This window comes from Antechinus flavipes, chromosome 2, assembly GCF_016432865.1.
Source record: "Antechinus flavipes isolate AdamAnt ecotype Samford, QLD, Australia chromosome 2, AdamAnt_v2, whole genome shotgun sequence".
NCBI classification, from domain to species: Eukaryota; Metazoa; Chordata; class Mammalia; order Dasyuromorphia; family Dasyuridae; genus Antechinus; species Antechinus flavipes.
Window position 1 is genome coordinate 651,273,801 of NC_067399.1, and position 23,178 is coordinate 651,296,978.

A 23,178-nucleotide genomic window follows, 5' to 3' on the forward strand; every position below is an offset into this window, starting at 1 on the left:
TATTTTTTATTTCACAAAATCCATGACAAGATAGTTTTGAACATTCACTGCTGTAAAAGTTTGTGTTGCAGCCTTTTCACTCTCTCCTCCCCCGCTTCCCTAGATAGCAAGTAATCCAATATAAATTAAATGCCATTCTTCTGAACATATTTCCATATTTGTCATGATGCATGAGAAAAATCAGATCAAAAGGTAAAAAAACCACAAACAACAACAATAAAAATAAGGCAAAAATGCTATGCTTTGATCCACATTCTGTCTCCATAGCTCTCTCTCTGGATGCTGATGGCTCTTTCTAAACTGGATTTTTACAGGCGTTTCAAATCCAACCAAAGAAGGCTATCTTTCCCCACAAACCTACCCTATTACTGTTGAAGGCATGACCATTCTCCCAATCAACCAGATTGGCAAGGTCCTTGTCATCTATGGTTCCTCATTCGCTGTTTATCCATAAATTCTTCATAATCTGGCTCAGGTTATCATAACTTTCCCAGCCTTACTGGGTATCACTTCCCCTCCCACACACAAGTCAGCTAAACTGGCTTTCCCTATGTTCATGCCGTCCCCTTCTCATCCCCATGCCTTTATCCTGGCCACTCACACGCCTGAGAGAACTCTATTATCTAGTCCACTTCATGGAGTCCTTCTCTCCAAGGCTCAGCTCAAACATCACCTCCTCCACCAAGCCTTTCCTGATCCCTTCTATTCCCCGCAAACTGCTGGAGTCTTCCCTCCTAAACTACCTGGATTGAACTACTTTGCATTGCCTTGTATTTATTCCGGATGCTTCTTCTATAGATACATAGTCGGTATCATATATAAATACAAATACATTTCATATACACACATGTGGACACATATTGTCTCCCTGATAGAATATAAGTTCTTTGAGGACCGGATGTGTTTCTCATCTCTGTCTCCCAGAATCTGGCACAGTAGCCGGCATAGAGTAATATGTCAATTATTAATTGATTGATCTGTTCCTATACGTGTTGTCTCCATCATTAAAATGTAAGGTTTTTGAGAACAGGAACAGACTCTTTTTTGCTCTTCCATGTGTCCCCGGCATTGAGCATTGTGTTCTGCACATAGTAAATGTTTATTGGTCTATAGAAAGGTTTGCTGGTTGATTGATTGTCTATAAATTATCCCTTCCTTGACTCCTCATCCTGATAGAGGGATGACCCCAGTCCTTGACCTTGCTCTGTACCCATCTTCTATTTAGGACTTTGGGGAGAAGAGAAATATGTAGGTAGGTAGAAAGGGGAAGGGATTCAAAGGGAGGAGGAAGGGATACTAAAGAGGCAGAGCTGCGCGATGTTAGTGGGACCAATAGGGAAGAAGGGAAGGAGGGCAAGAAAAAGAAAAGTATAATCTGGGGATATTAGGATGGCAGGAAATGCAGAATTGGTTATTTTAACCGCAAATGTGAATGGGATGAACTCTCCCATAAAGAGGAGGCGGATAGCAGACTGGATCAAAAGTCAGAACCCTACAATCTGTTGTTTACAAGAAACACATTTAAAACAGGGAGATGCATACAGACTAAAGGTAAAAGGCTGGAGCAGAATCTATTATGCTTCAGGTGAAGTCAAAAAAGCAAGGGTAGCCATCCTTATCTCAGATCAAGCAAAAGCAAAGATTGATATAATTAAAAGGGAAGGATAGATAGATAGAACAAATGGATGGCTGGACAGATAGGTGGGCAGACAGATGGACAGATAGATGAATGGATGGCTAGATATAGATAGATGGACAGATGGTTGGACAGATAGATGAATACAAGGATAAATGTATGAATAGAAAGATAGATGGACAGATGGATAGATGGATAGGCAGGTAGATAAGTAGGTAGAATATTCATTTAACACTTAACCATGTCTCAGGTAAAGTGATAAGTGCTCAGGATACAAATACAAGCAAGACAGTCTTTGTCCCCAGGAAGCTTACAACAACCTGTACATAAGCTAAGGGTGGCCCAAAAGTCTCAATGTGGTTATAAATCATTAAAAACTGTACTAAGATTTTTGGGACAGCATAAGTCTATATTGAGTGAAGGAGATTTGTAGGTGACTTTTGAGAAATATTAACAGCAATCATTCCTATAGTGCTTTAAGGCTTGCCAGGGGCTATACATCTATTCTCTCTTTTAAGCCTCACAGTAATCCTGTGATGGGGGTCCTGTGGGCTTTATTATCATGCCCATTTTACAGATGAAGACAATGCATCTCAGTCAGGCAAAGTTACTTTTCCAAAAATATTTGAAGAAGTCCAGCACTCCCACCACTGCATCTTGCAGTGAAGTCATACCATGAAGTCAGAGCCTTGAAAGTCACCTCAGTCTGTAGCTTCTGCCCCTCCAGATTTTCCCTCTTGACTTAAAGGTCAGAATAGGCCTCTCTGGCTCTCTTGAGTAATAATTCTTAACTTAAAATATGTTGCTGCTTTCAGAGAATCCCAGCTGCTTCTGTGCTGTGAACGCTCAATCCCAGGGGATGGTTCTCCTGTAGGAAGTTTCCCTGGTGTTCAGCCAGCTCAAGGTCACATAGGTGGCTGAGATTGGATTTGAACCCTAATTCTTAGACTTCTACCCTGTTTATTATATAATGCTGCCTTCTCTCTCCCCTCAAATAACAAGACATTTTACAATAATAATTTGTCAAAGTTTTTCACATCTCACTACCACCCTGCCAGGTACCATGATTCCCATTTCGCAAATGAATAAAGCGCAGAAAGGTTAAATATTTGCTACATTTATAAGTGTCAGAAGCAGGGTACTGACCCCGAAGGCAGTAATAGTGTTCAACCTGGAGCCAAGTCAATAATAGAAAGTAAGTTTCCTGAGGGACTCAGTCCCTGGGGTCTTTGGATCTGAACAGACACCGGATAGGTACCTAAAATATGAATTTTAAATCCATGGTTGAAGGACTAGGTGAATGACAATAAATGAGTGAGTGCTGCACATCCTTTTTTATCACAGGAGAAAAATGACATGGTTGATGTTTTGACACCCACGAGAATTGGCTTTGCGGCAGAGTTGTTCCCCCAGAGCTGCGGGTGGCACAGTGTGCTGGGTCTGGAGTCCGGAACAGAGCTCAAAGCTGGTCTCAGACACGGACTAGCTGTAGCACTTCAGCTGTTTGCCTCAGTTTCCTCGTGTGTAAAATAAGCTGGAGAAGGACATGGCCAACCACACCACTATCTTTGCCAAGAAAACCTCAAATGGCGTCAGAGTTAGACAACAGAGTTGCCCCAAATGGTCAGCTTCTTTCTTGCTTCCTGTGCCACTGAAAGGCAGCGGCAGGACAAAATCACCATCGGGCCGCCTGGGCGGAGGACCCCGCTATCTTCGATGAGCAAGCTCTAAGCCCCTGCTTCACCCGCCATTCAAACAGTGTTCTCCTCCATCCTGTCAGCTGGACCAGAACCGGTCTCTCATCTGGCCAGAGCTGAAACACAGCAGGCTAGAGACCAGAGAGGCAAGATCCAAACGCAAGTTTAATTAATCTCATGAGGAAAATGCTATTTGCAAAGGGAAGCCCCCTCAGCGCTGCGGAGGCTGGAGCCGCTTATATGCCTGAAAAGGGCTGGCGCACAACGCGATCGTTCTTAAATCTGGCATAATTCTCATGGGCAGCATTTTGTTGGGAAGATACAGATGTTCTTTGGGAACGGCCATTGTCTCAGATCTTGGGGGTCGTGGACTCGGCGGGGGGAGGGTCACAGAAAGAGTTTTGTGTGAGGAACGGGAGTATCTGTTGGGGACAAGGGGCAGGGATTGTGACCGTGTGGTGGACAAATAAGGGGCACTAATCCCCCAGTGACACTTTGCCAGAGATTATTGACAGGACACAGGCTGCTTGCTGAGCCTTCGCTCTGGGAAGCGGAAGATGTCCAGAGAATCGGAGGAAGTCTGCACACGCTTGGGACCTCGGGGACCTCACAGCCTGGTTAGCCGCCTGCCCAGACAGGTTTACACGGGTGTGGCTGCTGGGCAAGTTTCTTGGAGCCACAGGTGAGAGCTGGTGGCAAGGTGGCAACCCAAAGGTGGGCGCTCCCCAACGTGCCGCTTGCGGCGTGAACGAATGAGTGAGGGAATGAATGAGGGAGCCCACGTGGGCCGGGGTCCGGAAGTCCCGGGTACCAAAGTTTTTACTAATACACTTAAGAGCGTTCCAAGGCACAAGGGGGTTTTTCCGTAGCACCTGGTAAAGCGCGGGCCGGCCTTGCCCGGCCCGGTCCGGCCCCCGCCCCGCCTCCGCCCCGCCTCTTCCTCTCTTTACTCTCTCCCTCCTCCCAGCCTCCTTGTCTCTCTCCTCCCTCTTCCTTGGAGGCTCGCAGTGTCAATAGACCTGCGCGATCCAACGTTCTTACGTCACCTCACGCGGAGAGCGGGAATTGGCTGTGGAAACAAGCCGGCGGTGGGGGAGGGGCAGACTGTGGGGAAGAGCCGGAGCCGACTGGGAGGAGCCAGCGGCGAGATGAGGGGAGGGGAAGCAAGGAGAAGGGAAGGGAAAACCTGGGGCCCTTGGTCTTCCCTCCTCCAGGGGCGGGGTTTCCGGCGCCGGGCCCGGGAGGCGGGGCCTGCGAACGATGCCGGGCCTGGGCTCTGGTACTGAGCGAGTCTGCGCATAGCCGCTGCCGCCGGGCCCTGACAAGCGGACGCGATGGCCGGTCCCGCGTGGATCCCGAAGGTGAGCTCGGAGGGGCTGGGCCTCGGGGCACGTGCGGTCCCTCCAGCAGCCCCCCCTCCCCCCAGCCCCGGCTTGACGCAGCAGGGGCGCGGGTCACGGGGCTCCTGTTGCGGGGAGGCCGGGCTTGGCCCCGACCCCGACTCCGACCCCGGCTTGGGCTCCCACCACGGCCGTATTCCCCGCTCCCTGCGCCTCCAATTAGGCCGAGCCGGGTCTTTCCGTGGGCTTCGGATGCCGCCCTTCCCGCCGTGCGGGCCCCGGGCCCAGCCCGGCCCAGGGGCGGCGTCAAGGTCACAGCCGCGCCCTGAGCCCTCGAGGCGCGGGGAGGGGGGGCCGGCCGCGTGGGCCCCGCAGGAGGGGCAAGGGTGGCGAGGCGTGATCCCCGGGGCTCGGGCGAGTCGGGGCTGGCTCGGGGGAGCGCAAGCGCTGGGCACCTGGGGCGGGCAGCCCGCAGACCTCGGCCTCGCGTCCCCGGGGCCCTCACGCGTGTCCGGCAAAGGCGGCCCCCAGGCCGCTGACAACCCAGCTACTTTGGGAGGGGGCTAGCGCCCCCCGGGGCCTCTGAGCGGGTCACTTGGGCAGAGGCCGATTTCCTCCCGCCAAGGTCAGCCGACGAGCAAAGATGCAGACCTCGGCCTCCCCTTCCCCGTGACCCCCTTGCCACCGTGCCCCGCCCGGCAGCCCACGGAGGCTCAAGGTCACGAAGGTGGCCGGGATTCCCGGGGTCAGAATGCAGCGCCGTACAGACCGAGGCCCGGAGAGTTCCCGCGGCTCCCTCCCTCTCGGTGTCCCTGTCACCGAGCTGTACCTGTCTGAGCGGGACCCCAGATTCAGCCCCAGTGCCCAGTCCACTGGGCCTGAGGCCGGGAGGTAGAGCTGGGGCTGTGGAACCTGGACGACCTCCAAGGATGGTCTGTGCAGGAAGGCTCTTGTCCCATGCTCTCTGCCCTCAGGTAGTGGAAGGGTCGGCAGGTTGGTAAAGTTTAAAGGCAGAAAAAGCATCCTGACCGTTAGATCAGACCCAGACCTGCCTAGGCTCAGGTTTTAGGAAGGCAACTATGGAGTCTGAGAGCAGGGAACTGCTAGGCTCACTGTACTTAGTCCTGATTTAGAACATAAAGACTCAGTTGTGGGGAACACTATTAAGCACATGGATAAACTAGTTCAGAGGACAGCTGGAATGGTGAAGGACCTGGAGGTCATGCCGTCTAAACACTGGAGGAAGACCCAGGAGGGGCACATGGTACCTGTCTTCAAGCACTGAAAGCTCAGTGGCGGGGTCTCCTGTATGGTACCAAATTTCACCCAAAAGCAGTAGGATAAACAGTTTTAGATTTGGTAGAAGGAATACTAATAGAGTGGATCCAGAATTGAGTGGATTGGCTTAGGAAATAGTGCTGCTTCATCCTTGGAGCTCTTCAAGAAGAAGGTGGATGACCACTTTTTAGGGATACTGTAGAGGGATTTTCACTCAATAAAGGCGTCAAAACTAGGTCATCTTTGTGTATTTAACCAATCAAGGCCTTTGTCTTCTTCTCCTCTCCAAACTGACCTTTGGTTTTCTGATGTCTTTGAATCCCTGTTCAGCACAGCCAGCTCAGATTATCTGAAAGAAATGTCACTGGAGTGGTGATGTCACTTGTCTGGTGTGGTGGGGCATTTTGGGAAACTATGACTGGATGCATGGAAGACGCTATTCAGTAGCTTTTTAAAGGGTCTTTATTGCCTCTTCATTTTAGAATTACCTGATACTAATAAAGAAGTTAGGCCTTTTTAGAGTTCTCAGGCTGAGAGGTTGCCCTGTGCCTAAAAGTGACCAGTTGTTAATATGGATCCTCCTCTGTGTTTTCCCATCTTTGTGTAGTACATCTTAATTTTCTTGTCAGGGCTTTTGATTGTAGTCCAGAGTGAAGTTTTGGCTTCATATACTGTCCTAGGTCTCCTTGGCCTCCAGGATTTCTCTTTCTGAATCAGTATCCAGTTGGGGACCTTTCTGCATTAATGACCTTCAGAGTGGGAGATCTTTTCAGATCATCATTTTGCTGTTCTTTTCTTGCCCACTACTCGAACTTTGCCAGCATCTTTTTTTCTCCTACCTAAGGACAGTACAGTGTTTTCCAAATTTTTTTGGTACTTCTGACTCTGCCTTTGAAGAGATAAGAAAATAGTAAATGCTGGTAGCATTTTGCTTCTATAAAAACTCGAGCCTAAACAGGTTAACTGTTTTGATCAAGAGCACAGCAAATCATTGATGCAATAAAGAACAGACTCCTCTCCTCTAACATACTTATCCCCAAATCACCTCATGTTGGAACATTTTAGTTCATTTAGGTCAACCCCCTTATTTTTTCAGGTGAGGGAACTGAAGCAAGTCCCAAGAAATGAAGTGTTGGTTCAAGGTCATGCAGGTAATGAATTTCAGGGTCCAGGACTTGGAGTCAGGTCTGCTTAGTTCCACGCCCAAAGCTGGGGCATTCCTTGGAGGACACTGTTCCGCCACTCCTGGCACATTTCTCTTTGGTCAGCCACGTTTTCTGTGATATCGGATATGGCAGACAAAGAGAAGCTCACCGTTGTTCAGATTGCTTCGTGCAAGGAGTTCCCCTTACTGGCCCTGGCCATATAGCTAGGACATTGCTCCTGTGTCAGCCTGGAGAAGACCTGCTTGTGGGAGGCCGGCTTGTGTTGTCTTATAATGATGTTTGCCACCAGGACAGGAGTTTGTGGCATCATCAAGTCAAAGTCAGCGCATTAATTAGGAAACTTAGTACCCACTAATGAGACGGTAACAAGGCATTTACTGTTCTGGCTGCAGGGAGAATGGAATTCCAGGCCTGTCCCTGCCACTAGGTGGGGGGATGGGGGAGAGGAGAGGGAGTGGTAAGGCAATGTCCAAGCCAATACCTAAATCCTTTTAATCCTTTTCGTTTTTTTCTTAGAATCTCTGATTTAATAGATAAAGGGATCTCCTGGTGAGGACACTCCCCTAGCTAGGGTTATCACCAGCTGTTTGGCCATTTGTGCTCCTGGAGAGCTTCCTGCAGCATAGAGAGGTTGGGACCTTTGGAGGGAAGGTCACCAGTTTGTATCCCAGCTTTCTTGACCCTATGGCTGTCTGTATCTTCTCACCTTTAGGGCCTCTTAGGCCTTTGTTGGAAATTCTCTGTGATTGGTTCAGTACATCGGTATTCTCTGAGGGCTTGCTTTGAATGCCTAGCATTCTGCCAAGTATATTCAGAAGCTGGGAACTCAGGGGTGACCAAAAGAAGGGAAGAGATGGGGTTCCTGTCTTCTGGGAGCTTCCCTCAGAGTCCTGTCAACTCGGCATCATGGGCTGTTAAACTTGGAAGAGCTTAGAAGGCAGAACCAGCCCCTTCATTTTCACATGAGAAACAGGGAGTGACTGCCAAAGGTCACACTCACCTGATTACCTGGGGGTATAGGAGCAAAGCATTCTCACTATCTTGACACAGATTGTAGATCATGTTCTACAATTGAAAATGCTAATCACTGGAGGAAATCATTTTTAAGGAGCATGTGTATGTGCTTAGTAGAATAACCTTTACTTCATATCAGCCAGATGGCTGGCGGCTTTATATCCAGAGCACAAAGCCACTTTTGAAGTTTTGTTCCTTCTCTTTTACTTTAGAGTGGAAAGGAAGAATGTTGCTAAATTGTAAACATTTAAGGGCAGTTATTACTGGTTGTCACAAAGTATTGTATCCATAGACAGCTTTTAAAACAACCCTGGCTTTTTCTTAGATATTTATGCCTAAAGAATATAGGATGATTGGGAACTGTTTTTCCACAGTGCTCTTTAAAACATAATATTGAAAGAGAAAATCAGCCCACAGCCTATGTCCTTTCCCTTTGCAATCAATGAGAACATCACTTTGCCAGTGTTAGAAAGCTGGTACTGGAGGAGAAGAGGGCCCTTCTTTGATAAATCATAGACTTTCTGTGTCGGATGGAACACGTGGAAGCTTATTTAGACCTGTGCCTAATGGGGCAGAAGACTTCCAAGTGATGGAGAACTCAGCACCTTAGAATACAAACTACTTTGGGACAGTCTTAAGACTGATGAAGTTTTCCCCACATGCCAAGCTGAAAGCTGCCCTCCCCCAACCCCTTACCATTGCTAATTCTGGTCTCTGAAGCCAAACAGAAGGAGCGTGCTCTTATCCTTTCTTGTTTAGTACTTCTTAGTAGAAATTATATATTAATATTGCAGAAAATCAAGGTAGAGGGAACAGGGTCTTTCTTTGGGCAGGATGAAATACAATCTCCAATTGTCACAGTGTCACAGTGTCACAGTGGCTCTCAAACTTTTGTTCTCAGTATCTTCATGTTGTTAAAAAACTATCAAGGATCTGTTCAAAGAGTTTTTGTTCACATGGGTTATATTTACAGCTATTTACTATATTAGAAATAAAAAAAAATTTGAATTTGTAGACCTTCTGAAAGGGTTTCAGAGACCCCAACAATTCTTTGGACTGTACTTTGAGGACCACTACTTTAAACCATTCTTTAAATCTTCTAAGGGAATTATGGAACCTTAAGAGATCATCTGGTTCAGCTTCTATTTACAAATGATGAAACTGAGGTGCAAAAAGGTAAAGGAATGAGCCCAGAGACTCACAGGTAGATGGAATTCCTGACTCAGGTCCTTTGCTTCTAACTCCAGAGCTTTTTGCCTCGGGTTGACTGCTCTGCTCATCAGTTCTCTACCATTGTTTTAAACTCCACATTTTGATTCTTTTTCTAATTATCCTTTATAATACATTTACTTTATCTCTAATCCAGTGTGGCTTTGGACCAACAAATGATTTAAGGACTCCAGTCTTTGTAAAGGTCATTTTCATCACTTCCTCTAGATAAATACAGAAAAATCAAATGGTATTTAATAGTTCCTTTATTCTTATTGTTATGATATATTATTTCTAAATTCCTCTAAGAAGGTTTAATACTTGGTTATTTGCATTTTATTATTATTATTTAATCCCCATCATTTCCCATGGTCCAGAAGTGGACTAGTTATATCTTCTGGCTTCCATTCTAGTTCTCTATGATTGGAGAGGAAATTAGTGGTTTGAGATAATGTGTAACTGCTTTCTCTTTTTATATGATAATAAGGTAAATTAAGTTAAGTGAGTTGCCTATCACTCTGAATCCACTGCTTTTGCATTTGTATAAATCTCAGCATTATCAGGACCCAGCCTGGATTCCTTATCTTTAATTCTGTGTATTTATTCTGTTTCTTGATGACTGACTCTTCTTTTTGGGTGTTAATACTAGGTATCTCGGCTGCTGCTGGGGGCATTCAACAACCCAAAACAGGTGACCCGAGGTTTTGCTGGTGGTGTGAGTACCTCTCATATTTTTCTGTTTTAGAAGTTTCTCAAGAAAGGTGTTTAGCACATTTATTGCATAAAACTTAATTTCCATTTACAAAGATGCATAGGCAAGCCCACAATTCGGTGACAAGTGAAATTTGTTTGCAAACTTGCATGTGAACTGATCAGGCCAGTTGCACATTTAAAAGAATTCTATTCCAGCTGGCTGGGAGGCCTGTCGTACTAAAATCTCATACCAGCCCTGTTTAAAAATAGATGGAAATTCCCCTTGAGCCTGGTAACATTTCATAATTTCAGCTCATCTCTGAAAAGCAGTTTCTGTGAAACTAGTGCAAATGGAACCAAAGTTGTTGAGAACCTTCAAATCTGGCTTCACTTTTTTTGAACTTTCCCTAAAAACAGTAGATTTTACTTCCCTTTTAGAAAATTCTCCTGCTTTTGTAGACCTTATTAGCTTCTGGTTTTTCAGTCTTAATCATTGAGTCTGTTATTAATGTTTCATTTACTTAACTTTAAATCTGCTGTTTTTAGACTTCCCAGCATCAGAGAAACCTGTGCCTTTTCAAAACTGATTCCACATTTTTAGTCAATCTAAGGTTGTGGGTCAGTGATTCCCTATCTTTTTTTCCTTTAATTCTCTCCTTAAATGTTCTCACTTGGGTTTCTTAATTCCAGCACTCCCAAATAACATCTCAGGGTATAAAATTTCCATAAAACTCAGGTATATAATCAGTCTCACCTTTTCAGCTGTGGAAGGGCTCTGACCTTTTCTGTAATCCAGTGACCACCAGTGGAATTTACAGTCAATCAAATGTTATTGGGAGAACAGGAAGGAAGAACCTAAAGGATTCTTAGCTTTCTGTTAGTGCAAAGGTTAAGACTGAGTGCTGCTGCCAGAGTTGCAAGTATAGCTAAGTTGGTATTTCAAACAGAAACCCCGGAAGATGACATTTCGGGCTTAGCATCTTGAATCACCTCAGTCTTCTACCATTATTGAATGTTTGTGCCTGTGTTTTCAGAATATTTAGTCATCTCCCTGCTGTATATTTTGAGTAGATATCTGAAAAAAATAAGAGTAGATGTTAGCTTACAAAGGTCTTTGCTGATGACATACAGGGTGATAGTGGGCTAAGAAGCATTAAGAAGTCTCCTTGGAGTAGACTGTTAGGGCAGCTCATGAGTACAGGCAAGGGGCTGGTGCCCCACTTGGGGTACATAGTATACTTGGAAAGATGAAGAGCTGCTGGATGTCAGCAGAGCTCCTTTTGTGCCCTGAGCCATTTTTTCCATTTGCTTAAAATGCTGGTTTCTTGAATGGAACATTTGGCATATTGGCATTGCTTTGCGACTGCACTTGCTGTCTTTCATTTGAGTATTAATCTTTGCATAGATAATGTCAGATATCATTTTTGGCAAAAAAAAATTAAAAGCTCTCTAGATCATACTATCAGAATTAAGGCAAAGTTTTGTCAAATAAATGCTTCTTAGCTAGAAGTAATACTGAAAGAAATTCCCAGAACCCCTTTTGATTTTTTTTTCTCTTGAATGATGGAATTTCTCATTCTTCCTTCAGAATGTTCTTGTGGACAACATGGTTTACCGAGAAATTGATCTAAATGTTGTACAAGAAAGTTGATCTCACATTTCTAAAATAAAACCAATTTAATTTCAAATACTTTTATCAAGTACTTGAGATTTGCCTTCAAAGAAGGTCAGAGAGATCACTTTTGTAACCCTTAGATCTCTTTTCAGTTTTGTTATATAGACTATGCCACCTCATGCTTCAGTAAAGAAAAAGGACTGGTGTTGGGAAGGCTTTTTTGGTAACTTAATTATTACTTTGTCTAATGAACATCAGCAGGGTCCTTGTCAAAAAAAAAAAAAGTTGAATTCAAGGGAAGAGTTGACTTGAAAGTCTACTATAGTCACTATTTATTGTTTTAATAAGTCATTAGCCATTTCAGGGAATGTGTTTTTTAAAATATAAATTTTAGTTTTGGGTCTAAGTTCATTTGGTCTCTTGGGGAGCTGGTAAAGTAGCCTTCATTGGCTCTGCTTCTCTTATACACTCGTTTTGTATTACGCTCTCTTACAGTGCTTATTTTGCATTTTCTGGTGGTTTTTTACATTTAGGTACAGACAGTGACCTTAATCCCAGGAGATGGTATTGGACCAGAAATCTCAGCTTCTGTTATGAAGATTTTTGATGCTGCCAAAGTATGTGAGCATTTCTAATTATTCAGTCATAGTCCATACAAAACCTTTTTCCAACTAATGGATTGTCATATGTTTTTAAAAGGATGGGAGTGGGTATAGGTATAAGAAGTCTTAACATTAGCAGTAACTGCAGAGTTTACTTAAAAACCTGCTGTGCTTGCATCAATCCACAAGCATTTCTTAAGCTTTTACCTTTCCGCCAGACATCGTGCTAAGTGCTGGGGCTGCAAAGACAAACGTCCACCAGCCCTCGCCCTCTAGTAACTTATCTGAGGTATTGTTGGCTTAAAAAATTTTTTTATTGCTTGGCTAGCTGATGACTCCCTGTATCCCTCTCTCTGTCTTGTGGGCATTAATACAGCTGCTGGACATGTAAGCAGGATGTGTTTTCTTTGTAAGTTTAAGAGAATACTGGCCAGCATTTAAAAGTCTTGTTCTTTTTACCACATGGTGGCTTATGGGCAGCAAGTATCAAGTCAAAATAATATTCCTCATCCATATTTTGCGTAAACCCAGCCCTACTATAGTTTTTAAATACACCATTCATTTGGGAAATCTTAAAGACTTATATTCTCTTTGCTTTGTGCCTTAATAGTTGCTAATTATATGTCACTGCTAAGTAAAATTAAACATGACCATAAATAGAGGCCATGATGTCCATGGCAACTCTTCCTTAGAACCTCCGATGCCTCAGCATGGTGTGTACTTCCTGGAGCACAAAATCCAGCAGATTCTTTGATGCTGCCAGGGTACCAAGTAAGGCCTAGCCCCTCTCTGGCCCTGTCACACAAGGACCAGCCAGAATGAAGAGAAGCTCATCCCCAGGACACTTACCACAGTGTTCAGGAAGAGCTTTGAGAAAATCTCTGCCAGAGATTGAGGAGCAGCAGCTAAAGGCAGATGAAGCCCATTTATTTAACTTATTCACACATTAATGCATTAACCATTAATCCCCACCATAAAGAGATAACAGAGCTGTTTAAAAAAAAAAAAAATCTGCTTGAATGAAATGGACAGTATTAGTATCAGGAATTCTATTCTGGGGAAAAGAGAAAATGGAGATGTTTCCTAACTTTTTCCCTATATTGCTTAGATCATTAGATGAGAGAGTTAGATCTGGAAGGCACTTCAGAGATTATCAAGTCCAGCACCACCCCCCATTTTACAGGTGAGGAAACTGAGTCCAAGGGAGATGAACTGACTTTTCTAAGTAGTAGGGTAGTACTAGGTGGTAAGTGGTAAGCTAGAATTCTCCAAATCTCACACTTACACAATTCTTCAGTATCTCCCCATGCTCCTCATCATAAGCTAAAAATAGAAATCTTCCTTAGCTCTTTCTGCAAGGGTAGGGAAGAGAAGTGTGGGTATATGGCAGCTGTTAACCATTTCCTAATATTCCCAAGTGACTGTGGGTAATATGACAAGTGTGATACTGAGCCATTCCCTGGGCCGAGAGCACAGTAAGATCAGTGGTTTTGTGACAGGAACTGGCTGTGATGACCTTTTAAATACATAATTTCACATGACCTCCCAGGAGGTCATCCTAACTCACTTAAGAACCAAAGGATTGAAGGCATTATAATAGCATGCCAGTTTTGGTCAAAAATATTCCTCCTTTACAATGACATATATTTTGGTATTAGGCACCTATTCAGTGGGAAGAGAGAAATGTCTCTGCCATCAAAGGACCTGGAGGAAAGTGGATGATCCCTCCCGAAGCCAAAGAATCCATGGACAAAAACAAGATGGGACTGAAAGGTATGGCTGCAATCGATGAGAGTGAATTTTGTTACAAGTGGTATAATTTTGGAAATGTGTGTGTGTGTGTTTGTGTATCTACATTTTGTATAGATTTAAATAATTTTTTTATATTTTATTTATATTTATATTTCCATATAGATTTCTTCCTGCAAACCTATTCTGATTTTCCCTTTCCTTAACCAAAATCAAACTGTCCTTCTACCTTGCTACCCCTTGAGTCTTAATCCCATAGTTCTCTTCCCCTTCTGTGTCAGATTTCTTAAAAACAAAGAATGATCTTCACTCCCTGCCTCTGTTTCTTCATAGAAGCAGAGGAAGTTTGGGGTAATGGGAAGACTGCTGACCTTAGAGTCAAAACAGCTTTGATTTGGAGTGCTGCCTCTGATTCTTATTGTTGTGTCACTTATGATGGTAAATCTTCCTCCTTAATCATCACCTGGACCATCAAGTGGATCTCCCCTCCTGCCCACTACCCCCATTCTTTCTCCCAACTTTCATTGGTACCAACACAATTGGCTCACTTGTTGGCTGATGCTGCTTAAGAATTATTGATGTTTTTGCAACCATGCAGGCTGGAAAGCTCTGATATTGCTGTAATTCTGCCATCAAATTTTCTGCATCCAGACCAGTCCTAGTATCAGCTCTTCTCCCTCTTTCATACTCTTATCTCTAGTCCAAGCTGGTGGATTTTTTGACCTTAGCATCTTGCCCCCTGTTCTTTCTGCTCCATTTCCATTGCAGCTACCCTTACCCCAGCACTGGCTTGAGAATCAGTGGGCATGAATTCAAAATGCAGCGATGTTGCTTATTTCTAAATGGTATTGGCAGATCTTTTATTCTCTTCTAAAGAGACAGGAGGATCATCAATGCTATGTGTGTTTTGCTTTTTGTGTTTGTGTAGTTCTCTTTTTTTTTTTCTCTCATTAAAAATGTTGAAATATCACCAACTAACAAGGGGCATATAGGAAGCATTAACTCCATTTTCAGTTTAGAAATTTGTTCAGGAAAACTGAGTGTCTTTCCTGAGAGCCAGTGAATTTTTAGCATCGTGTGGCAAAATACTGAAAGATCATAAGGAGGATAAACACTCATTTGTTTCCCCAAATTCAGTGTGAATGCATTGTGCTTCCCAGAAGTCAGTGGAAGAATATGGATAAACTGTCTGCTCACTGCATCTCTGAACTGGTGCTGGAGAAACACAAGCAGGGAGAAGAACACAAATGTCCCCAAAGTTACTGGAGATAAGGGTTGTCACCTTTTGATTTTGTTAACTAGTTCGTCATTTAAGAATTCTTTGTTTATTCCAGGCCCCTTAAAGACACCAATAGCGGCTGGACATCCTTCTATGAATCTCCTGCTTCGGAAAACTTTTGACCTTTATGCAAATGTGCGTCCCTGTGTCTCCATTGAAGGCTACAAAACCCCTTACACGGATGTAAATATTGTCACAATTCGGGAGAACACCGAAGGCGAATACAGTGGGATTGAGCATGTGGTACGTGTGCTTCTGATATTCCCTCAGGAACCAGGTTACCAGTTGTAGCATAGATTTTTTTTTCATGTCCTTTATACCAGTTGTACAAGCTAGAAGTTAGTGTTTGTGAACTAGGATCACAGATCCACCAATTTTGGCTTTTATGAAATGTGGCCAGCTGGTGTGGTGATTGGCTAGAGAGCAAGCTCCTGCCTGGGTGACTCTGGTTATTGTGACCTTAGGGAGAAGGTGCCAGTCTGCCTCGGGTGAAGGAGCTCCTCTTGGAGCTCGGGGCCAAGTCATCACCCAGTGGTGTGGATGGTCAGCTCCTTGTGGAGGTGGCTAGAGCTCCGAATGTGCGGTCTTTGTGGGTGAAGAATGGAATTGTTAGGAACAGTTTGCTTCTTCTTAGTTCTGAGACTATTTGTTTGTCCTTGGTCAGATCGTTGATGGTGTTGTGCAGAGTATCAAACTCATCACTGAAGAGGCGAGCAAACGTATTGCCGAGTTTGCCTTTGAGTATGCCAGAAACAATCACCGGAGCAACGTGACTGCTGTGCACAAAGCAAATATCATGTATGTGGTCTGGGCATTTGGGCCAGGCTTGGACTGAAGGGGGGAAACAACTTGGTTAAAAGCTCTGAGAAGGGGAACTGGAGCATTTTCTTAAGGGTGCAAGTTCTGAACAATTAGTTCTTTTCCTGGAGTCTTACTACAGCTTAATGAGATGTTAATTTATGGCATGATGGGGATAGCAGTTCTAGCACCTTAGTTTTGTGAAAAGCTTGCCTGTTTACAAAGTGCTTTCACATACACTGGCTTCTTCGACCTCCCAGTAGTCCTTTGAAGGAGGTCAGTAGAACAAGTCTTCTTCCCCTCCATATTACAGAAGAGGAAACTATTGTGGCAAAGGGGGAATTAAAGTATGGAGCCAATGGTGGTTGGAGGGTGTGAGGCTGCGGAAGTAAGGCAGAAGAGGAGGATCACAGGCCCTTGGATTTAGTGCCTCTGGCCATGGAGTGCAGCCTTCTTATTTTATAGGTAGGGAAAGGACCAGCCCGTAATTAAGTAGCAGCCAGGCCATCTTCTCCAATTCCACGTGGATTGATTGGCTGGTGTCCTTATTTGCTAGAGCTCCCTCCCCCCCCCCCCCCCCAAAAAAAAAAAAAAAAAAACCCTTGGAGAATTAAAGCGCTACTGGTATATTGAAGGGCAAGCAGTCATTCATTGAAAGGCATGAGTGTGATTTCTGTTAAAAGTGGTCTGAGCAGTGAAGTCTCTACAATGCAGTCACCTACTCAAGGACCCCCAGGAAAAGCAGGAGAGCTGCTGCCTTATTCTGGCTTTTCCTACTAGCTGCTTTCTAGTCATATTAACCAAAGTATCAATCAAACCCAATCCTCTGTTCCCCCTAAAAACTACCTCCAAATTTATAAAAGTTTCCTTTTCCTAACCGAGAAAAATTCCTGAGGATGTAAAATCTAAAACTTTGTAATTATTGACTTTTCAAGGCTATTTTAGTATTGTCAGAATGTTCTAACATTTGATGCCTCTTACACTTTGAAGGAGAAGAGTGACATAAATCAGACTCATCTTCTGCCTTTTAATACTGTGGAGCTCCTCTGGCTTCTGTCTCCGTTCTCCTCCTCCACTGCCTGTGAGCCATGGGATATTTGGCTCAGTTTAGATTTCATCAGATACCTAAAACTGAATTAAATTCTAACTGAAACCAGCGAAGTTGGCTCCCAACATTTATGCCTCGATATGCTTGGCTTTTAAACTTTAATCTTTTGCTTTCTCTAAGGCTTTGCTTTCAACAATTTTTATTTGATTAACTACAGGCGAATGTCAGATGGGCTTTTTCTCCAAAAGTGCAGGGAAGTTGCAGAAAACTGTAAAGATATTAAATTTAATGAGATGTACCTTGATACAGTATGTTTGAATGTAAGTATATACTAAGAATTAAGGCCGGGGGTTTTGTGGCAAAGAGTGCTTGCTCTCTACAAACGCCCGAACGTGTTCTTGCTTCCAGATGGTACAAGATCCCTCCCAGTTTGATGTTCTGGTGATGCCAAATTTGTATGGGGACATCCTTAGGTAAGTGTCTCCGCGCTTGCTCCGCTGATAGAAGTTCCCTCTGAGTGCCCCTCCCCCCCGTGACCTCCCAGCATCCGCAGGTTGTGTGCAGAGCGACCCGTAACCTTAAGAAGGCCGGGCTCGGGCTTGGAGCGGCCCAGGACAGAGTCCCTCCCTCAGTGTGGAAGGACGACTTGGGGGCTGGGCGCTCCCCTCCCTTTGAGTGTTTCCTTTTGGAAGTTTACTTCAGAATTCTTTTTTTCAGTGATTTATGTGCTGGCCTGATAGGGGGTCTTGGTGTCACCCCGAGTGGAAACATTGGCGCTAATGGAATTGCAATCTTTGAATCGGTAAGGACCTCTGGAACTTCCTTCTGCTTTCTAGGCCAGAACTGCCCGGCAAGCCCCGGGCTTCAGAACGCGGATGTTCCCGGCCTTCTCGTTGCCATCGCAAGAAGCCTTGCATCTGTTGCCAAAGAGAATGAGATGTGTTTGGTGTTTGCATTTGATCTTGGCTTTATTAGCTATTTTATGTTTTTGGGTGTTTTTCCAAAGTTATTTGGAAAAAAGAAATCTTAATTGATTTTTATCTTTGAGAAATGTTTCTTTATTATTTTTCTCTCTGGCCTACTTGCCTTTAGATCATATAAAGCCTTAAGAATATAGTGTGAGATCATCTGGTATGCTTACAAAATGCTTGATATACCATAATTTGATCTTCACAATGGTCCTTTGAGGTTGATGTAAATTTTTTTAAAAATATATTTTTGTTATCTTTGTTCTTTATATCATCCAGATTTCTCCCATCAGTCCAGTCCTGTCTCTTACAAAGAACCAACTCATGTAATTTTTTTTCTAAGATAGTTGGGGTTAAGTGACTTGCCCAGGTCACACAGCTAGGAAGTATTAAGTGTCTGAGGTCAGATTTGAACTCGGGTCCTTCTGACTTCAGGGCCGGTGCTCTATCCACTGCGCCACCCAGCTGCCACCATGTAATATTTTTTAAAGAAAAGAGAAAGAGGGGAAAAAAATAGCAAGACTTGGCAATACATCAAAAAAAGCCTGCAAATAAATGCAAATAACCAGACTGGTGGGCGCTCCTCTCCCACCTCTCCAGAGAAGGGGGGCAGGACTTGTTTTTCTTCTTTGGAGCTAGAGGGGCTCTTCACCTCTCCCGGCATCCGCGGCTGATGGCTGTGCTCTCCACCCCATGGTGGGCGTGATGGCAGCTTTGCTTTGCTTGGCTCTGCTCTTTCCATGGCATCGACACTTGTGTTCGCATAATTACAAATTGTTTTCCAAAGCGGTTGTGCTGGTTCTTGCCGGCCAGGCCGGGGGCTTGTCAGAATTCTCACTTCGTAGTTGAGGCATTGGAGGCTAAGAGTAAGAGGCTACGACTCGACTAGGGTCCGTCTCCCATCCCGGGGGGGAGAGGAAGGGGGATCGGAGCACGATTAGAACTCGGTTCTGCTGGCTCCATGGCTAGTGCTTTCCCCACTGAGACATGAGCTCAGTAACCGCTCCACTGGAGTGTGACGGGGAGGATCGACAGGTGCCTTCGAGGCCCGTGGTCTGGCTCACCCTATGTCTGAGGGGCCAGTGGCCCGGCACCACACACAGACTGAGGCTGGGAGCCGCGGCCTGAGGGAGGTTGTCCTGACTAGGGAAGGCGGGTGGAGCTCTTGGTGCCCTTTAGGAAAGGGAATGAACCGGCTAAGTGAGAGTGTCCTGGGAGGGAGGGGCCTGAGGTTGTGTTGGTTGGTGCTTATTGGAAGGGAGGAACGGGCTGGGAGGGTGAGAGCAGTCCTGAATCCCCCACAAGCCCGCATCGGGCCCCTGGAGTGCCGGGCCCTCAGCTGACTGCCGGGGGGTGTGAATGCACAGGACTGGCCCAGACGGGAGGCCAGGTCACAAGCAGAGGGCCCGCGCCCAGGACTAGGAGCTGCCCTGGCGGCCGGGGCCCCACTGCTCGGAGCTCTGGGCCCCTGCTTGGGCTTGTGCCCATGGGGACTCGAGGTCGTGCTGCCCTGCAGAGCCATGTTGCCTCCTGAGAACGCTCCCCAAGATGCAGCTTCACAGGTGCACGCGGCTCGCCTGCTGTGGATCACCCCCGTCAGTGTGGCCGGTGGCCCCCTCCCCCCTTGCCTTGGCCAGGCCAGACCTCCTTGTGCACCCCCACAGGGTTGCACCTGATGGAGCCGGTGCTCCTGTGGCCCAGCCTTCAGAAAGCCGCGGTCCTTTCTGGGCCCCACGGAGCGAGCCAGTTCCCGTTTAGGGAGGGCGAGGATTTGCCTGTTCTTATCCCCATTCAAAGATGAAGAAAATGAACCTGGGAGCTGCGCTTGCCCCTGACTTTGGACTCAGAGCCCTGGGTTTCTGGCCCATCTTTCTGCTGCCATGCTGACGCTCTCCCCAAGAAGGGTGACTGTTTGTCTGGTGTCTCACCCGGCTTCTCACAGCTTCTGGGGGCCCTGGATTCTTCACGCTTTCCCAAAGATCAATAATTTCCTTTGTCGGCAGGTTCACGGAACAGCTCCGGACATTGCCGGGAAGGACATGGCCAACCCCACTGCCCTGCTTCTGAGCGCCGTGATGATGCTCCGGCACATGGGGATGCACGACCACGCGGCAAAGATCGAGAGCGCCTGCTTTGCCACAATTAAAGACGGGAAGGTACGTTCCTGATGAAGGCGGTGTCCGGCTCCCTGCCTTTCACCCGGGGCCCTTCCCGGGGGCACATCATGTCTGAACGGAGGGAGCCTGCGCTTAACCAAGGGGGCCTGTGGGGGAGGTTCAAAAGGTCCTTAACCGGGTGGGAAAAAAGCAGACAAGTTTATTTTCACTGACCTCTTATCAGAAATTTAGCTTTTCTTCAGTCATTTAAAACATGATTCTGAAAAAAGTCCTGAGATCTCACCAGACTTCTCTATGGGTGCAAGACGGAACCTTTAGTTGGACAGATGCCCTGGACTCCAGAGGACGTGGGCCCTCCCTTGTCCCCTTCTCCCTCCTCTTAGGAAGAAATGATTCTTGAGTTACCCGGGGAAGCCGCTGTCTGGATTCCCTGCAGTTCTCTACATAACTTAGAAAAGGTGGCATAATGGGGGAGGGGGTCTTGTGGGTATTCGTCAGGGCTGATGGGCTCAGGGATCCCTCCTTGAGAATGGCCTTGTGGGTGGCCAAGGACAAAGGACGGGCAGAGAGCTGCAGCCTCTCTGGGGACAAGCCAGCAGGCCTCCTGGTCTTGGTGCGTGTCGCGCAGCCAGTCACTCCAACCCCCCAGGACTGACGTACATGTTAATGCTTTGTATATACCTTATCTATATACCTTGTATATAGGGGCAAAAAGCCGCAGACATCATTTAGTGGAAGACTGAAACCACAGCAAATGTGTATTAAAATTGTGTTCAGTGTGAAGAGTTTCATTTCTTGTCTGTAATCCCAGGGCTTTAGAGTAAGAATGGACCTGAGCCTGCAGGTAATTCAGCTCCTTCCTTCTGCCCTGTCCTGGGCCAGCCTCCTAGTTGGGGCTCGGTGACCTCTGGCCTCAGGGCTTCTGTCCAGGCAGTGATTTTACACAATGGGTAACTGGGACCCAGAGAAGTTAAACCTAGTGCTTAAGTAGCAGTCTGAACCCAAACGGATCCCGATCCAGAACAGGATTTTGTGCGAGAACTCATTGTGTGCAGCTGTATGGCACAGCATTTTTGAACTTGGAGAAATGCTGTTTGCAGATTGCTCGGTGGTCTCGGCTTCCTCTGAGAGCTGTGGGAAGGGAAGGGGGGTTCCCCCAGTGTGCAGCCTTCTGCCAAGGCCTTTCCCCTCCCTACTGTCATTCACGGCCCTAGAGGCGCTGTCATGCTTTCCCCTTTGCTTGTATCCTCTCCTCCTGCCTCTTTCTCCCAGCTCGTCCTGGGCAGTTCTGGGGCCCGTGGAGGAGGCAGCCATCCCTTGCCCAACCCCTTCAGGCCTAGTCATCATTAATTGTATGTTGCAGGCTGAGGACGCCAACAGTGAGTTCCAGTTCAGTTTTGTTCATGGACTGAACCCCTGCTCAGAGCCAGGCATTGGGTTTAAATACCGCCCACAAAAGACAAGACAGACTCTCCCTGCCTGCCCTTTATATCGCCTGCAGTTTGAATTCCATCAAGCTCATGCCCTTGTTGGATTCTTCCAAACTACCAGAGTTTATTATGATTTAAAGCTTCCTGCTGCACCCCTGGAACCCCAGCTTCCAGCATGTTCTGTGGGCCCCAAAGCAGCCTGCCTGACCCAGGCTGCAGCTTGCTGGAGATTTTGCATAAAAACTTACTTCTCTCGTTAGTGACTATACCAGTGGGGCTTACTGGGCCTGATTACTGCTAGTTTATTGCCTTTTTTTTTTTTTTTTAAATATGGCTTTCTTTAGCCCAGAGGTGTCGATTTTGAATTTGTTGTGGAAGCAAAATCTCATTCTATAATTAAATTCTTATGGCTATTGAAAAACCCAGGAGCCACAGCTTCTTAGACTTCCTTTCACATCAGTGTTCTTTCTTACCGAGTGTACATTGAGCCCTCATTTGCTATACCGAGAGTAAAATTTTAAGAAACCCTTCCTCTATATTTTTAAAAGGCCGAATACATCCATTAATTTCTCCTTGGTCCTCCCAACCCTTCCTCCCCCAAGGACATCAATGGGGTCTCTCCCCCCGACCCCCTCACCTTGGTCAAGGGTGCCTTGACTAAGTAGAACCCTTTTTGTTCTGATTGAGATTTTTACTGGAATCACAGGCTTCATGTGGGCAGGAGTGCACCAAATCACCCCTAATTTCCATTTTTCCTTCCTCTCAGAGCTTGACAAAAGATTTGGGAGGAAACGCCAAGTGCTCGGACTTCACGGATGAGATCTGCCGCCGAGTCAAAGACCTAGATTAAGAGAAGGCTTCTCCCATTAGGCATTCTGCAGCAGTCACTCCTAATGGACACAGTAGAAAAACCTATTCTAGACTCTACCATTCGTATACGTTGGGGTTGCATATTTCTTGACAGAGCAAACATTCTAAATTGGGCCTCTTCTTAATACATTCTGTGCCCAGGGACGCAAGTGACCCTCTGGTGCCTGCTTCCAATGGACTTTTTTCGAATGCATTGTTTTATTTATTAAATGTCTCTTATCCGGTGAAAATGTTTTATATATTGTAAGGATGGATTCCTGTCCTGTCATTTTCCATTGTTAACCATTTTACACTTAAGTTAAAAGTTTTTTTCCTCAACTGAAAGACTTGCTGTAAATATTAGAATACTGAATTAACAGGAGAAACAGCTAACTTTTTAAAGAAAACCCCTATTTTCCTGTAAGCATGTAAAGTAAAATGGAAACAAAACAGGATACTAACATAGCACAAGATGACATTCTTAGAAAAATAAACGGGTATAAGAGGAAGTTCCTGGGAGAATCGCATCAAAGAGGGTACAGATGATACGTTTTAAAATTGTGTAGTGGGCTAAGAAATAAAGAGATTTGCTCTTCAAAAGATTTATTGTATGCATGAATAAAGATTGCCAACCCGAGATATATTTAATCAGAGATGTATTTTTTTGAATATGAAAACGAAATAATCTAT

At 45.6% G+C, this 23,178-nt stretch overlaps 1 protein-coding gene across 1 annotated transcript; it reads left to right on the forward strand.

Moving 5' to 3' along the window:
- The first annotated feature begins 4,547 nt into the window (after nt 1-4,547).
- Nucleotides 4,548-23,127, forward strand: IDH3A (isocitrate dehydrogenase (NAD(+)) 3 catalytic subunit alpha). The gene is made up of 11 exons (XM_051982415.1): nt 4,548-4,694; nt 9,990-10,055; nt 12,182-12,265; nt 13,909-14,023; nt 15,334-15,521; nt 15,943-16,076; nt 17,342-17,444; nt 17,533-17,597; nt 17,842-17,926; nt 20,096-20,248; nt 22,406-23,127. The coding sequence occupies exons 1-11, from the start codon at nt 4,668-4,670 to the stop codon at nt 22,487-22,489; spliced, it is 1,104 nt and encodes a 367-aa protein (XP_051838375.1). The 5' UTR covers nt 4,548-4,667; the 3' UTR covers nt 22,490-23,127.
- The last annotated feature ends 51 nt before the right edge of the window (nt 23,128-23,178 follow it).